Genomic DNA, 13,285 nt, shown 5'->3' on the forward strand with positions numbered 1-13,285 from the left:
AATTTTCTATACCCCCCTCCAGCCCTCCCCGATTTTAATACCGGAGCCCTCAGCAAGGTGTGTTTATTAAGGAGGTGAATTGTTAGCGCGTTTTCCGGGCGCCATCATTGAGTATTGTTATGTCAAATCGCATACAATTTTCTACACCCCCCTCCAGCCTTCCCCAATTTTAATAACGGAGCCCCCAGTATTGTTATGTCAAGTCGTGAAATGTCAATTTGCTCTGAAGCACTTCACCTCCTAATATCCATACACCTTGGCCCTCAGTATTGTTATGTCAAGTCGTGAAATGTCAATTTGCTCTGAAGCACTTCACCTCCTAATATCCATACACCTTGGGATAAGCCCACCTGTATAATAAACCCACTTTGGTAAGGGTAAGGGTGGTAAGTGTCGGACGACGAAATCGCACGTGCGACGTTATCAGTCAAATCCCATATAAAATTTTGACAGGCCTTCCGATAAAATCGCTTCCGATGGAGCACAGACACGACCCTTACGCAGAATCCTCGAGAACCCACAAACCGCGTAACTCGGGAACAGACTGTACGTTTGTTTTGACCGTATTAATACACGATGCGCAATCTCAGATTGCGCATATATTCGTTTTATCAAAACATAAGTCATTTCGCGAAGCCAACCCTGAGCTATAAACGTCATTTCCATACATTTTCAGATTGCACCAAGATTGCGCATAAATTTTCAAGATTTTATGTCCGAGATATATAAATTTTTTTTGACAGATAAATATATCAAACCGACCCGTTTGACAGATAAATATATGCGCAATCTGAGATTGCGCATCGTCTATTGGTACGGTGACACGTCTTCGGTACCCGTTCAAATAGACATAAAGCGACTACGTCTCGCGCGACGACGTCTTGCGCAAGGTGGATTTAAAAATATCAGGTGGTGGACTCTAGTGCATTTTGACAATTCATCACTTGACGTAAGGTCCCCAGGATTCAAACTTTATTTACATTTATTAAATTTGTTCATATAATTTATCCACCCCATTTTTTCGATGAAATATTCTTTAAAAATATATTTTGGACTTCGCGAGTTCTTATTTAACATTAAAACATGGATTAAAGTGTGTTATTGTGTGTTATTCCGTGAATTTATTCTATAATTCATTGTGTTTTTAAATTTTTGAAAAATTAAGAACGCATTATTTTTTTTCAATTTTCACATTAATTCCTCATTATCTACGAGACGAGAATATAGTGTCTAGAGGGAACCAACTACTGGGTTGGATTATTCGATCAACGCAACCCAAGTGCCACAAATCCACTAAACGACCACTAAACGGCTTCTAAACGACTTAAGTTCTTTACCTAAACGGAATATAGAAAGACTTCGTTTAGCAGACGGCAAACGACTCATGCATTCTAAAAATAGCGAAAAAGCTGGTGGCGCTCTCTGTTGGTGGGATACCCCAACCAGCTGAGCTTCATCGCTTGGAGGAGAGCTTTCTCATTTCCTCTGTACTGTTGTATGGTTTCGCATTGAAGTTATGCATCGCTAGAACTAGAACGGCGATACGATTGTTTAAATACTAAACTCCAACGGAATCCACCAGCACTGAAGCAAGTGAGATTTGAGTAATGGTCGTTGGTGTTGATACCCACGTATCTGACCACACGATCATTTATATAGATTTTTGCTCGGAAAGATAGAAGGCTATATAGGTCATGATAAGATGAAACTCGTCGAAACACATTGCAAGAAAAGGATAGCAATATAATGATGAGTTGTAATACGCCATCTATTGATTAAACCAATGAAGCTGTGGAGCTTCAATTTTTTTTCTATGGATATTCAATTTTCCAGTCGTTTAGGCTTAATATGTGGCGCTTGGGACAACGCCGTCTACCACTTGCTCACACGTCAGATGGTGTAAGCTACTCTGTCCAATTCAATAACACATTTCGCCTTCGATTAGCAACTATCAGATTCGGCTCGGTTTTTTGTGGTTGTTGTATAATTAGGTGTCATTTTCGAGTACATTATTTCGTTTTTCGAGCTGCTGGAAGCTTAAAGAGTAGGCTTAAACTTAGCTTAAGGAGCTGGCGATATCATCGACTTTGAGCTTGTTAAAACAGTTGAAACTTCAAAGTGAAGCGTTTTTTCTGGTGCCATTTTTTAGAATTGTCATTACGTTGTGCACAGCTACTGGTCCAACACAAAACATGCGTACTCTTCAATCCGTTTGAAAATAAAAGGAGGTCACAGAATGCTCGAATTTATTTGGCGGTTCCCAAACAAATCGGACTTAATTAACCCCTATCTTACCACAAAATTACCGGTAATTTAAGAGTAGTTTAATAGTAAATTAGCAGTCATTTAATTACCGATTCGAGCAGTTTTGACAGATCCTATTCCTTCCTCTATTTAATTTTTATTTTTTCGGCCAAATTATTAATAAATAACACAAAATGTATTATATTATAGTTTAATGGTTATATTCAATCATTTTTCTCAACTAATAGAGACGATGTATTTTTTTTAGCTAACTCGACTTGAACAACCGCTTCATCCAGAGAAGTTGATGCACAAATAGCACTAATAAACGCAATTTTTCGACTGTGTTTTTACATTTAACAGTTTTGAACACTCCGCCGACGTCTTTTTCTACTTAAAGATCATTAGAACATTATTCTTTTTGTTCTTTTTTACATATTTTCACTGATAACAAACGACAAAACGTCGTACCGCTAAATTGCTCTTAAATTTTTGTTATGACAGACACAAAACTGCTCGAATTGGTAAATTAACAGAAGAATGTCTGAGCGTTTCTACATACACCGAGAAAGCAGCTGGGAATATAACTGACAGCGACTGACAACATTTTCGGTGAGAGAATTCTCCTCGGCATGCAAAGAACGATCCCAAATAGCCAGAATTGCTTAAGCAGCTCATTTTGGCACGCTAAAGATCGCTGCTCTAATTCGCCTTTTGCAGTAGATAAACAGCATCAAAGTTCTATGTGGGTCTTTCAAACAGCGCCTAAGCAGCTTCCTTATGCCACGATGCCAGGGATTATTTTTCTTTGTGTTTTATTTTCAAGCAAGCGTCATCGATGAAATAAACAACAAAATTTGTTTGGTTTAAACACATATGTATATTTTTAAATCTTTTGTATTGATAAATTACACAAATTTTTACACAATTTACTGATAATTCACAATCGCTTCACTCAATATTCATTCTTCAAGTAACGAATCTAACTTGTGCAGCAGCAATGAGATTATTGCCGGCGTCCGTCTTTGACACTTTGACAAGAGCCACCTTGAACCGATGTCATGCATTAAAAAGCTATAAAGTTCCACCAAGTTCAGTACCCTTTCTTAACAAGCCTTCAAGTTCCATCATGAATCCTACGCATAGTGCTAATCAGCCGCAAAGTTCCAAAGAGTACCATGTGCCTGTTAAAAAGCTCCATAGTTCCGCAAAGTACCGTCTATCTCTTAATCAGCCACAAAGTACGACATCGGAACGATTTTTCGTTAAACAGCCCTAAATCAGCTATAAAGTACGAGCTGGCTATTTGGGATGGAGCTGAGAAAAAATTGAATTGGCAGTTTATGGCGAACGATCAATTATAGTTTGCATTTTTGCCGTCTAATAATCGTAGAAATATTATTAAAAAGTAAAAGAAACTTTTTTAAGACTTCATTTTAGCGATTAAAATGAATTTTTTCAACATCATTTTAAAAGTCTCATCTCGGCACTTTTCAGAGCTTCTACACACACCGGCGTGAGAAACCGATTGTCACTTCTCTCACAGCCATCTTACAGCTGCAGTCTCGGTGTATGTATGTAAACGCTCTCTGACTGGGATTTTCTTGTGTCATTCGACTTTTGCCATTACCGTTCAATTAGACATAGAGCTATTACTTCGTGCGCGACAGAAAATAGCTCAAAAATTCACTCCGTGTAGATAAAAGTAGCTTGTGTGACTAAGTCAACCAACTTGTTTTTTTTTATATGAAAATGCACAAAAATAGGTTAAAATGTGTTTAAATCTAATTGTTTGCGTTTGGTATTAATCTGGCTTGTAAAAATAGATAATTCGATTATTTAGGATGAAGCAAAAATTCCGCGCGAGACGAGTAGCTCTGTTTGCAAAATTGAGCTATTTTGTGTCACGCGCGACGTTGCCGCTGTATGTCTATTTGAACGGTTACCTAATCGGCTTGACGTACCTGGTCTTTTAAGGACCTTGTTAATGACAGATAATACTTTTTGATGTCGTTTATATCATCTGCTCGGGTACTGTACAATGTAATTATTGTGACGGCGAGTTTTATTTTTATATTTTCGAATTCGTTCTCGTTTGATGGTTTTGACCAGAATGTGAGTTTGATTTGTTTTTTTAAGTCGATTTTCTTGTAATAGTGACATTAAATTGTGCTTTAATGTCAATCAACTTGAGTCTGTGACATACCATCTCCCATAGTTCCAAATGCGAGATGATGTATAGAAACATAAAACCCGCCTAAGCTGGAGCTTGTAGCATATTTGTATTGAAATACAAAAAATTGAAAGGCTCTTAAGCGCTAAAACTTAAACAAATTTCAGTTTTAATTTTCTCTAAACACTGCTACAATTATTTTCTGTTATTATCATAATTGTAATGATAATATCTTGTCAATTTCATCATCGAGCCGATCGCCGAATGTGAGCCGCCTAGTTTACATCGATACTGTCTTGAATCGCCATTTTGAAGTGTGCCATTCATCGTTCTTGTTGCGTACATTTGGAAGAGGAAATTCGTTAAAAATATTCGTTTTATATATCAGTTTATCAAATTCTACGAATATTGGTTTTCCAATATCATATTGTGGACACTAAAAGATCTGCGTTGAACAAATCCTGAGCCGACGGATAATGGCTCAACAAACCAAACCGGTAAAATTTGTGGTGCAGGATCCAACACCAGGTAAGTTTCCGTAGCGTTGGTGTATGCAGTATCAAACCTTCATACATGCTGTGAGTTTTGACTCGAGTTCATTCAGGAACAATGTGAATTATGTTATCGCTAATTGTGTATGCATTCAGGAACAATATTATCTATGTTATGTTAAGTTAATTTGGGGTGAATTTTCAAATGTTAATTGTTTTGTGAACTAAACGAGTTATGGTGGCATTGGGGGGCGGTCCCATGGTACAGTCGTCAACTCGAACGACTAAATAACACGCCCTTTATGGGTTCAAGCCCGGAATGAACCGTCCCCCCGTAGTAAGGACTGACTATCCGGCTATGTGATATTGAATAAAGTCTTGAAAGCCTGTATAGGCCGGCATGTCCGCGTAGGATGTTTACGCCAAATAGAAGAAGATGTTGGCATTGGATTTGGTAGATGGTATTATAAATTCGGTAGTAGCTATAAATAGATTCCAGTGAGCATTATGACATGCGACTGCGAAATTCCGGTTCGTGTTTATTATTTCCTTACGATTTTTGTCTTTATTGCAATAACGTACAAGGAATCAGCAATGATATTTGAAAGACTTTACACCTCTTAACACGTTGAACATCATGTTTATTTTCGTTCAGCCTTGTATTATACGGACGTCACACGAAGCGTAAACTTTGGTGTAAACTGAATTTGAGCCATACAACCCTATAATCTTTTGACAATAAGTCTACGCTCTCCCATACAAATCAAGCGTAAACTTTTTGAGTTTACGCCTCGTGTGACGTCCGTATTAAAGTGAAAACGAACGTCACACGAAACTTTGGCATAAACTGGATTTCAGCCATACAACCCTATAATCTTTGACATGCAGTTTACGCTCTCCCATACGAATCGAGTATACACTTTTTGAGTTTACGCTTCGTGTGTCGTTGAATTTCTTTCGGTACAGAATATATATAGCGGTTATCACATACGGCCATTCATCGTTCTTGTTGCGTACATTTGGAAGAGGAAATTTGTTAAAAATATTCGTTTTATGTATCAATATATCAAATTCTACGAATATTGTTTTTCCAATATTATATTGTGGACACTAAAAGATCTGCGTTGAACAAATCCTGAGCCGACGGTGACTTCCTGGGAACGTGGTGAGATTGACGGGTGGAAGGTGACTTCCTGCCGTCCAACTACAGAGCGTTTCTACATACACCGAGAATGCAGCTGAGAAAATAACTGACAGCATGCTTTGACAGCGACTGACAGCATTTTCGGTGAGAAAATTCTCCTCGGCATGCAAAGAACGATGTAGCTGAGAAAAAAATGAATTGGCAGTTTATAGCGATCGATCAATTTTAGTTTGCATTTTTGCCGTCTAATAGTCGTAGGAATATTATTAAAAAGTAAAAGAAACTGTTTTAGACTTCATTTTAGCGATTAAAATGGATTTTTTCAACATCATTTTAAAAGTCTCATCTCGGCGCTTTTCAGAGCTTCTACACACACCAGCGTGAGAAACCGGTTGTCAATTCTCTCACAGTCATCTCTCAGCTGCAGTCTCGGTGTATGTAGAAACGCTCACAGATACGATGGTGGCATCATGTTGCAGAAAATGTACACCGGCTATCAGCATGGGCTCAGGCTGCTATGGCTACGGCTCAATAAATAATTGTGTTTGTTTTTATAACTCAAACTAACTTTTTACGCAATATAAAACCACTAAAAAAAATTATTGTTTTTATAATTAGCTGAAATCTCGGATTGCTCTGACCGAAAATCTCGGTTAAACGTAAACGTCAAAACAAAATGTCAATTGCATTTTTAACCGAGATTTCGACAACAGAAATTTACCCGAGATCTTTGCCGAGATCTCAGTTGTGCTGATCTCGGTAAAAATTAACCGAGATTCGGCTAATTTTTTTAAGTGTGCACCTTCCTGTTCGAGCAATACGGTACCGATTTTTACTTCATCAACTCGAATCTGCCGATGAGTTACTCTAAGCGGAACGTCGCTAGCAAAACGATACGAACATGAACATAATGAACGTGCGAGTGATTCTTCTCGAATGCCGAACGCAATATAATAGGCTTGATAGAATTGTTCGGAAGTAGGCGTTGAGGTGGTTTCCAATGATCGATCGATGACGAGCGATAGTTCATTCTGTGCAATTATTCACCGATTAACAGGTTATTGGTTCATTTTTAGCCAAAATGTGTCAACTGGGTTACCGTTGAAATTCATTTTTGTTCATTTAAGAGTCATTATAGTCCATTTTGGTTCATTTTTTTATTCATTTCAAGAAATTTTTGTTTCCTGTGTCGTGTCAAACATATAACTGAAGTTCATTTTTGTTCATCAAGTTCATCGCAAACGCATCATCGATCGTTGGTCAGAAAGGGCCTCGTTGACATGTTCGGTTATCCTGTAGAGCTGTCACTTTCGTACAAGGATAATGTATTTAGAAGGTTGATTTTAATCGCTTTTGCTGGGCGACATTGTGGGGGACATCTGTCACTCTCTGCATACAAATTTCATTACCCCGCACCAGCCCTCCCCGATTTTTATACCGGAGCCCCCGGAAGAGAAATGTCAAGTCGAGAAATGTCATTTTGCTCTGAACAACTTCACCTTGTCATTTATAACACCTTGCTTTCGTACCCCTTGGACTGCAGCTTGGATGATTTTTATCAGTAGGTAAACAAACGATTTTCGAAAAATATGTTTGTTTCAACTAATTCATGTATTAAACAGCTTGGGATATGATCATTTGCTACTTTTAGGACTTTTAAGAATGAAAAATTAAACGTTGCGGCACAGGGTGTAAACATAACTAATGACAGCACTACAGAATCACTGAACATGTCAACGCCTACTTCCGAACAATTCTATCAAGCTTATTATATTGCATTCGGCATTCGAGAAGCATTCGGCATTATGTTCATTTTCGTATCGTTTTGCTAGCGACGTTCCGCTTCGAGTAACTCATCGGCAGATTCGAGTCGACGAAGTAAAAATCGGTACCGTATTGTTCGAACAAGAACAATACGCATTTGAGAGATTTTCTGCCGACAGCTCAAGCTGTCGGGAATGTGCACATTCAACTACACAAAGAATTTAAGCCTCTGTCCACGTTTGTAATTAGGTTTAATATTAATTTATCAACACTCTCATCACTGATATTAACCCTATTTCCAACAAAATTATGGAAAAAAATGATTTTAAAGAAGTGCTGAATCCGTTTGTTTACACTCACTTCGACCGCTGGTTAGTTTGACCAACTGTGAAACGCACGGACGCTAGAACAAAAAAATATTGACGAATCCTTAATCTCTGTGGTGACAACCTCTCCTGACAAAATCGAGCGTGTGCGAGAACTATTTGAGGCATTTGGAACTGTCTCTGGTGCTCGTCTCAACGTGGACAACACCAACGCACTCGACGTAGGAATCGTTACTGCTTCCACAATAATATCTGTCCCATGGCTACACACTGTTCATTGGCTTCGACTGCTTTTATTTTCGAATGACATCCGAGATGACATGGGACAGAATTGGGACGTCGTAATCCAGCACTTTAGATCTCTAGTGTGGCTGCATCGCATGAGAGATTTAAATCTTGTGCAGAAGGTATACCTTCTCAACACCTTCCTGCTACCGAAGCTGTGGTACGTGGCGTCAGTTTGTGGCGCCAGAGCATTGGACATTGCGAAGGTCACTAGTGTTATTGGTTCCTTTCTGTGGCATGGCACTGGAGGAATCCGGATCCCACTTCATCAGCTGGCACTACCACGGAAGCGAGGTGGTCTGAATCTGCACACACCAGCAATTACAGTTAATGTTCTCTTGACGAACAGATATGTTGCTGAACGAGAGTGCCTAGCAATCGGTGTGCCACACATCATCAGGGCCGGTAATCCACCGGATCTCTAAAGCATTCCGACTACATATCCCTGCCTGAGAAATGTGATCAAGCAACTTGCATACGTTCCACCAGAGTACGGTCAGCACGTCTGAGCTGAAGTGGCGTATGCTTACGAGCAGATTACCTGACGCTAAGATAGTGCGTGAGACACGACAACACAGCTAGAGAAGGATGTGGAGAAACGTCAATTGTCCAGCCTTATCATCCCTTCAACGTTCGACACTTCTCCTGCTGGTTAATGGAAAAATTCCAACATGCGATCTCCTTTCCCGAATGTGGCGAATTATTACCAACTCTTGTTCGTTTTGTTCGTTCGTGGAAACCCTGGAGCATAAATTTTCATGTTGCAGAAGAGTTTCTGCGGCTTGGGAGCTATTGCAACAGAAAACTACTGCGTTAGCTCCAGGTTGTGTTCGTTCTTTTAACTGTTTGCAATTCCCAGTACTAGCCGGAGTTAGTACTGAACAGAGAATAGGTGTTTTGCGTTTGTTTGCAAACTATATCATCCACATCGTTGGTAACAACGATGTTATGATTCATCAAGGCGTTCTCGATTGTTGTCTAACGTTATAAAATATGTTATGTTTTTTTCCCTGCGTCATTCTGTTTTTGCAAATAAAGTAGTTCATAAGCATTAGACTTTACTCGCAAATATAAATGTTTTATTAAAAAAATGGTAAAAACGATACCAATTTTTCTCCCGCTCGACTCGAGTGCTTCCGACAAAATCCAATGTCATTCGAGTAAAATAATAGGCCTGTTAAAATGTCAAGGCCGGGGGACATTGTCCGTACTCGCTAGTGTAATTTCGATTTTCACTAGCGCATCTGGCGGCGGTTAATGGAATTTTTTTTAGTCATCGAGGGAATGGTCTAGCTCAGCGGTCGGCAAAGTCCGGCCCGCGGGCCAAATGCGGCCCGCCGCAACATTCAATCCGGCCTGCGAAAGGATTTGACTGATTTTGAAAGATGGGAAGGAACGATTCGTACACAAATTACTGAAGATCTTCTAGTATACCATATTAAACCATCGTACTTTTTAACTTTTCATTAAATATACTGAACGGTCCATCATTCCATAGTACTTTAATTAAAACTTGAAAAAGTACAATGGTTCGAACTCGAGGTCAATATCCCCGCAATAGCTTTTTTTTTTTCAGGTCAATAGCTTTTGCATGAAAAAATATGCCATTTTCGACTGGTTGTAGAAAAAAGTAGGAAAGATAATTTATTTACATTTACATCTGTTCAAAGGGAATTATTTCAGATTACTTGCACAAATATGTTCAAGACTTTGCGAATTGCCTTTCGTCAGTTATTAGGAATTTTCACCATGGTGGACAAAGACATGCATGATTTAAGTTCTACCTTCGATTTTCATCAATTCCTCCTAAGTTTTCGCTACAAACTTGTTAGAGTAGAATTTTTGCATCACGTTGGCGTAGAGAAAAAAATCGATTGGACACAGGTGAGGGATGTTGGACCAGTTTTCGGACTAGGGTGTTATATCGAAATTCTGTCGAAATTCACCTGAAATGATTGCATTGAGTTTTTGCGTAATTGTTTGCTACTGCGAAGCCAGTGGATGCGATTTCTAACTCCTGATCTGTTTCTTCATGTTTCCCAGGTATTATTTTACTGTTTGGTGGGTTGCATCGATATCCCGGTCCAGCTAACGCAGTAATATAGCCACTTGACCTGACCCTTTGTCTTCATTTCAACTTCATTTGAAACCTCAAAAACAAACCTGGGCTTTCCTTCGATGCTTTGATTGTTACCTAATGGTGCCAAGATGTTGGCGACCAAAATGCCAAAACGGGTATTACTTATTCTATACGACGTCCACAAACTTCCGCACGCAGTCGATTTTGGACGCTACGGGGTGCCATTCTTTGATCGCGCACGCTTTTGATTCACTTTTTTGTCCATCATGGTTAGTGTTCGACTGATAGAGGTGTCAAATTTTGTCTGCTAACTAATGGGATACTATTACTCAAAGTGCAATTAACGTTTTGTTAGTGCGGGTTAAGATAAGCCCATGAAAAATCGACAATTGTTGTCCATTTTTTAATGCAACCATTATGTAATATTAAGATTATTTTAACACCACAATAAGACTATCGAAATGAAGGTCACATACGAAATTTTATGCTTTATATTTTTGTATATTAAAAAAAAATTAGTAGGTATTATCAATTATGGACCATTCTGGGATGACACAATTATAGGAAAACAGCAAAAATAGCAACCGCATTGCTAGATATCGTTAACCAATTATTTTGTTTCTAAAATTATTTAATGTAATAATTAAATCACAATAATAGAAAACCCGCTTTCTCCTGGCCCGCGGCTTTAGATCATTTCCTAAACTTGGCCCTTTGCCTCAAAAGTTTGCCGACCGCTGGTCTAGCTGTATCTAAAAATTTATTAGTTTTTTACGTTTTTAATACGAAATGGCTGAAATACTTGCCCAACATAGTTAGCTATCAATTGGAAAGGTTATTCAGTCCAATTTAATTGAAAAACATGGAAAAATAACATTTTCTGAAGCGGCTACAAATTGTTTGGCAAAATGCTTCGGCCAGCCGCCGCCAGATGCGCTAGTGAAAATCGAAATTACACTAGCGAGTACGGACAATGTTCCCCGGCCGTCAGGAAGGTAAATTTATGAATATTTTAACACATAGCAATTGAAATATGTTTTATCTTCGCTATCACAAGCATTTTCACCATCAAACACAACAAATTTACGAAAAAAGTATATTTTTTGACATCTTCGTTGTACCTGTAATAGTGGTTTGGTTCCTATAGTCGTCGTATTGTGTTACTATAGTTTTGGTAAACAACGATTCCTAAAAAACTGTGTATAATACACATGGAACTTAGTTTCAAGCTGTTTTCATATGAATAGTAAGAATCACATCCATACTATTGATTTCTTACATAATTTGACCGTAAAAAATGTATAAAGTGTGATAAGTGTTGAAAATATTGACTATAATCTTTATAACTTGTAAACAGCTTTATTTCCACAATTGTTGCTTTTATCGTACACGAGGGCTTTCTATCGTTTTTTGTGTGTCGTAGGAAGTGCCGTTCTGCTCGCTGTTATTCCTATTTTATTGCAGTTCTTGTAGATTAGATTATTGCACCCGAGATAAGTATAAGTAACCTAATTTTAAATTGTTTACAAACTGTATTCTTCAAAGGCCGGGAAGAGTATGCTTGATTCGAAGTCGATTTTTCACTCAGTTGGATATGCGAATTTAGGACTTTTTTGGTAAACTACTTTCAGGAAACTCATTTCTGTTGCTTATTAAGATTTCATGAAAGATATGTCCAAACAATAATAATTGCGTTGTTATGTGGTCATTTAAAACGTTAGCAAAAATATTAGTTTTGTTATGAAATCCTAAAGATTTTGGAAGAATGTTGACACATTTCTCAAAATATGGGGTGTTTCTATCACCGTTATGGAATGGCCCAATTTAACTTTTATAGCCTTTTTTTAAAAGACCAGAGAACATTAAACAATGACATAAATATCTTAATTGCTCTTAATCATCTTATTATCAAATTTTAGAGCCATACCACCACTATTGGTACTACACCACTATAGTTACGTTTACCCTATAAGGTCAAGATATATTTCAGATCCGGTATGGGAATGGGATCAACTTCACGACCGGAATGGATCAGGATCAGTAAAAAGCATCAGTAAGGGGTTAATATCAGCTCCACGATCAGGTTCATGACTAATTATAACAGCTATACGGGAATGGAATCAGTTTCAGCACCAAAATAAGTTCTATAAAATTTCTGGTTTACATGCGTTCGGGACTAATGCATCGCTTCTTAATGCATCATTTGGAATTAAAAACCACATGGAATCCACGTTGTACATTAAGAAATCCGTTGCCTACAGGTTATTCTATACCCAAGGAATTATCTTGCATAACCCTGTAACCGGGCCCAATCACTAGTTTATTTAAAATTGAGAATGACGTCACGACGTCGTATTTTCAGACACACAGTGTGTATGTAGTGTGGTAAAAAATGGATTGATTAATTCTTGGAAAATATGGCAAAAAATTGAATTGTGAGTTACCATTCATTCTTTGTTGAACGGTAGTTAAAAAATTTAGCAAAAATTTATGAAGTAGAAAAGATAGAGACTGTTTTTGAAACTAAACATTTGGACTGAGAGAGTGGATTAAAAAAAGTTGACGAGAAAATTTTGCCCAATTGTTTATCTTAGTATGAGACAAATGAACAGGTCATAACCACTCTTTAAAAAGGTATGAAAAAGTATGTGGTAAAATTAATAACATATTTGCTTGAGAATAACATTCCCCACGAATTTTACCATCTCCTTTCATACATAAAACCTACAAAGGTTTTCTCCATTAAAGCGGAGGAAAAAATGTTGAAACTAGCTGAAA

The 13,285-nt window shown here is 38.0% G+C and overlaps 1 protein-coding gene across 3 annotated transcripts in view; it reads left to right on the forward strand.

The window, feature by feature from the left end:
* The first annotated feature begins 4,251 nt into the window (after positions 1-4,251).
* The window catches only part of LOC1271158 (transcription factor Dp), a 40,903-nt gene continuing 31,869 nt past the window's right edge, over positions 4,252-13,285 (forward strand). Inside the window, exon 1 of one of the 3 annotated variants that reach the window (XM_061658725.1) lies at positions 4,252-4,302. Coding sequence is in view for 1 of the 3 variants with exons in the window: in XM_309901.4 (XP_309901.3) it covers positions 4,894-4,945 (52 nt within the window). In the remaining 2 variants the exon portion in view is untranslated. Of the gene's footprint in view, positions 4,946-13,285 lie in introns of all 3 variants that reach the window. The other 2 variants (XM_309901.4, XM_061658726.1) reach the window with 2 other exon arrangements.

This window comes from Anopheles gambiae, chromosome 3 (assembly GCF_943734735.2).
Source record: "Anopheles gambiae chromosome 3, idAnoGambNW_F1_1, whole genome shotgun sequence".
Taxonomy (NCBI): domain Eukaryota; kingdom Metazoa; phylum Arthropoda; class Insecta; order Diptera; family Culicidae; genus Anopheles; species Anopheles gambiae.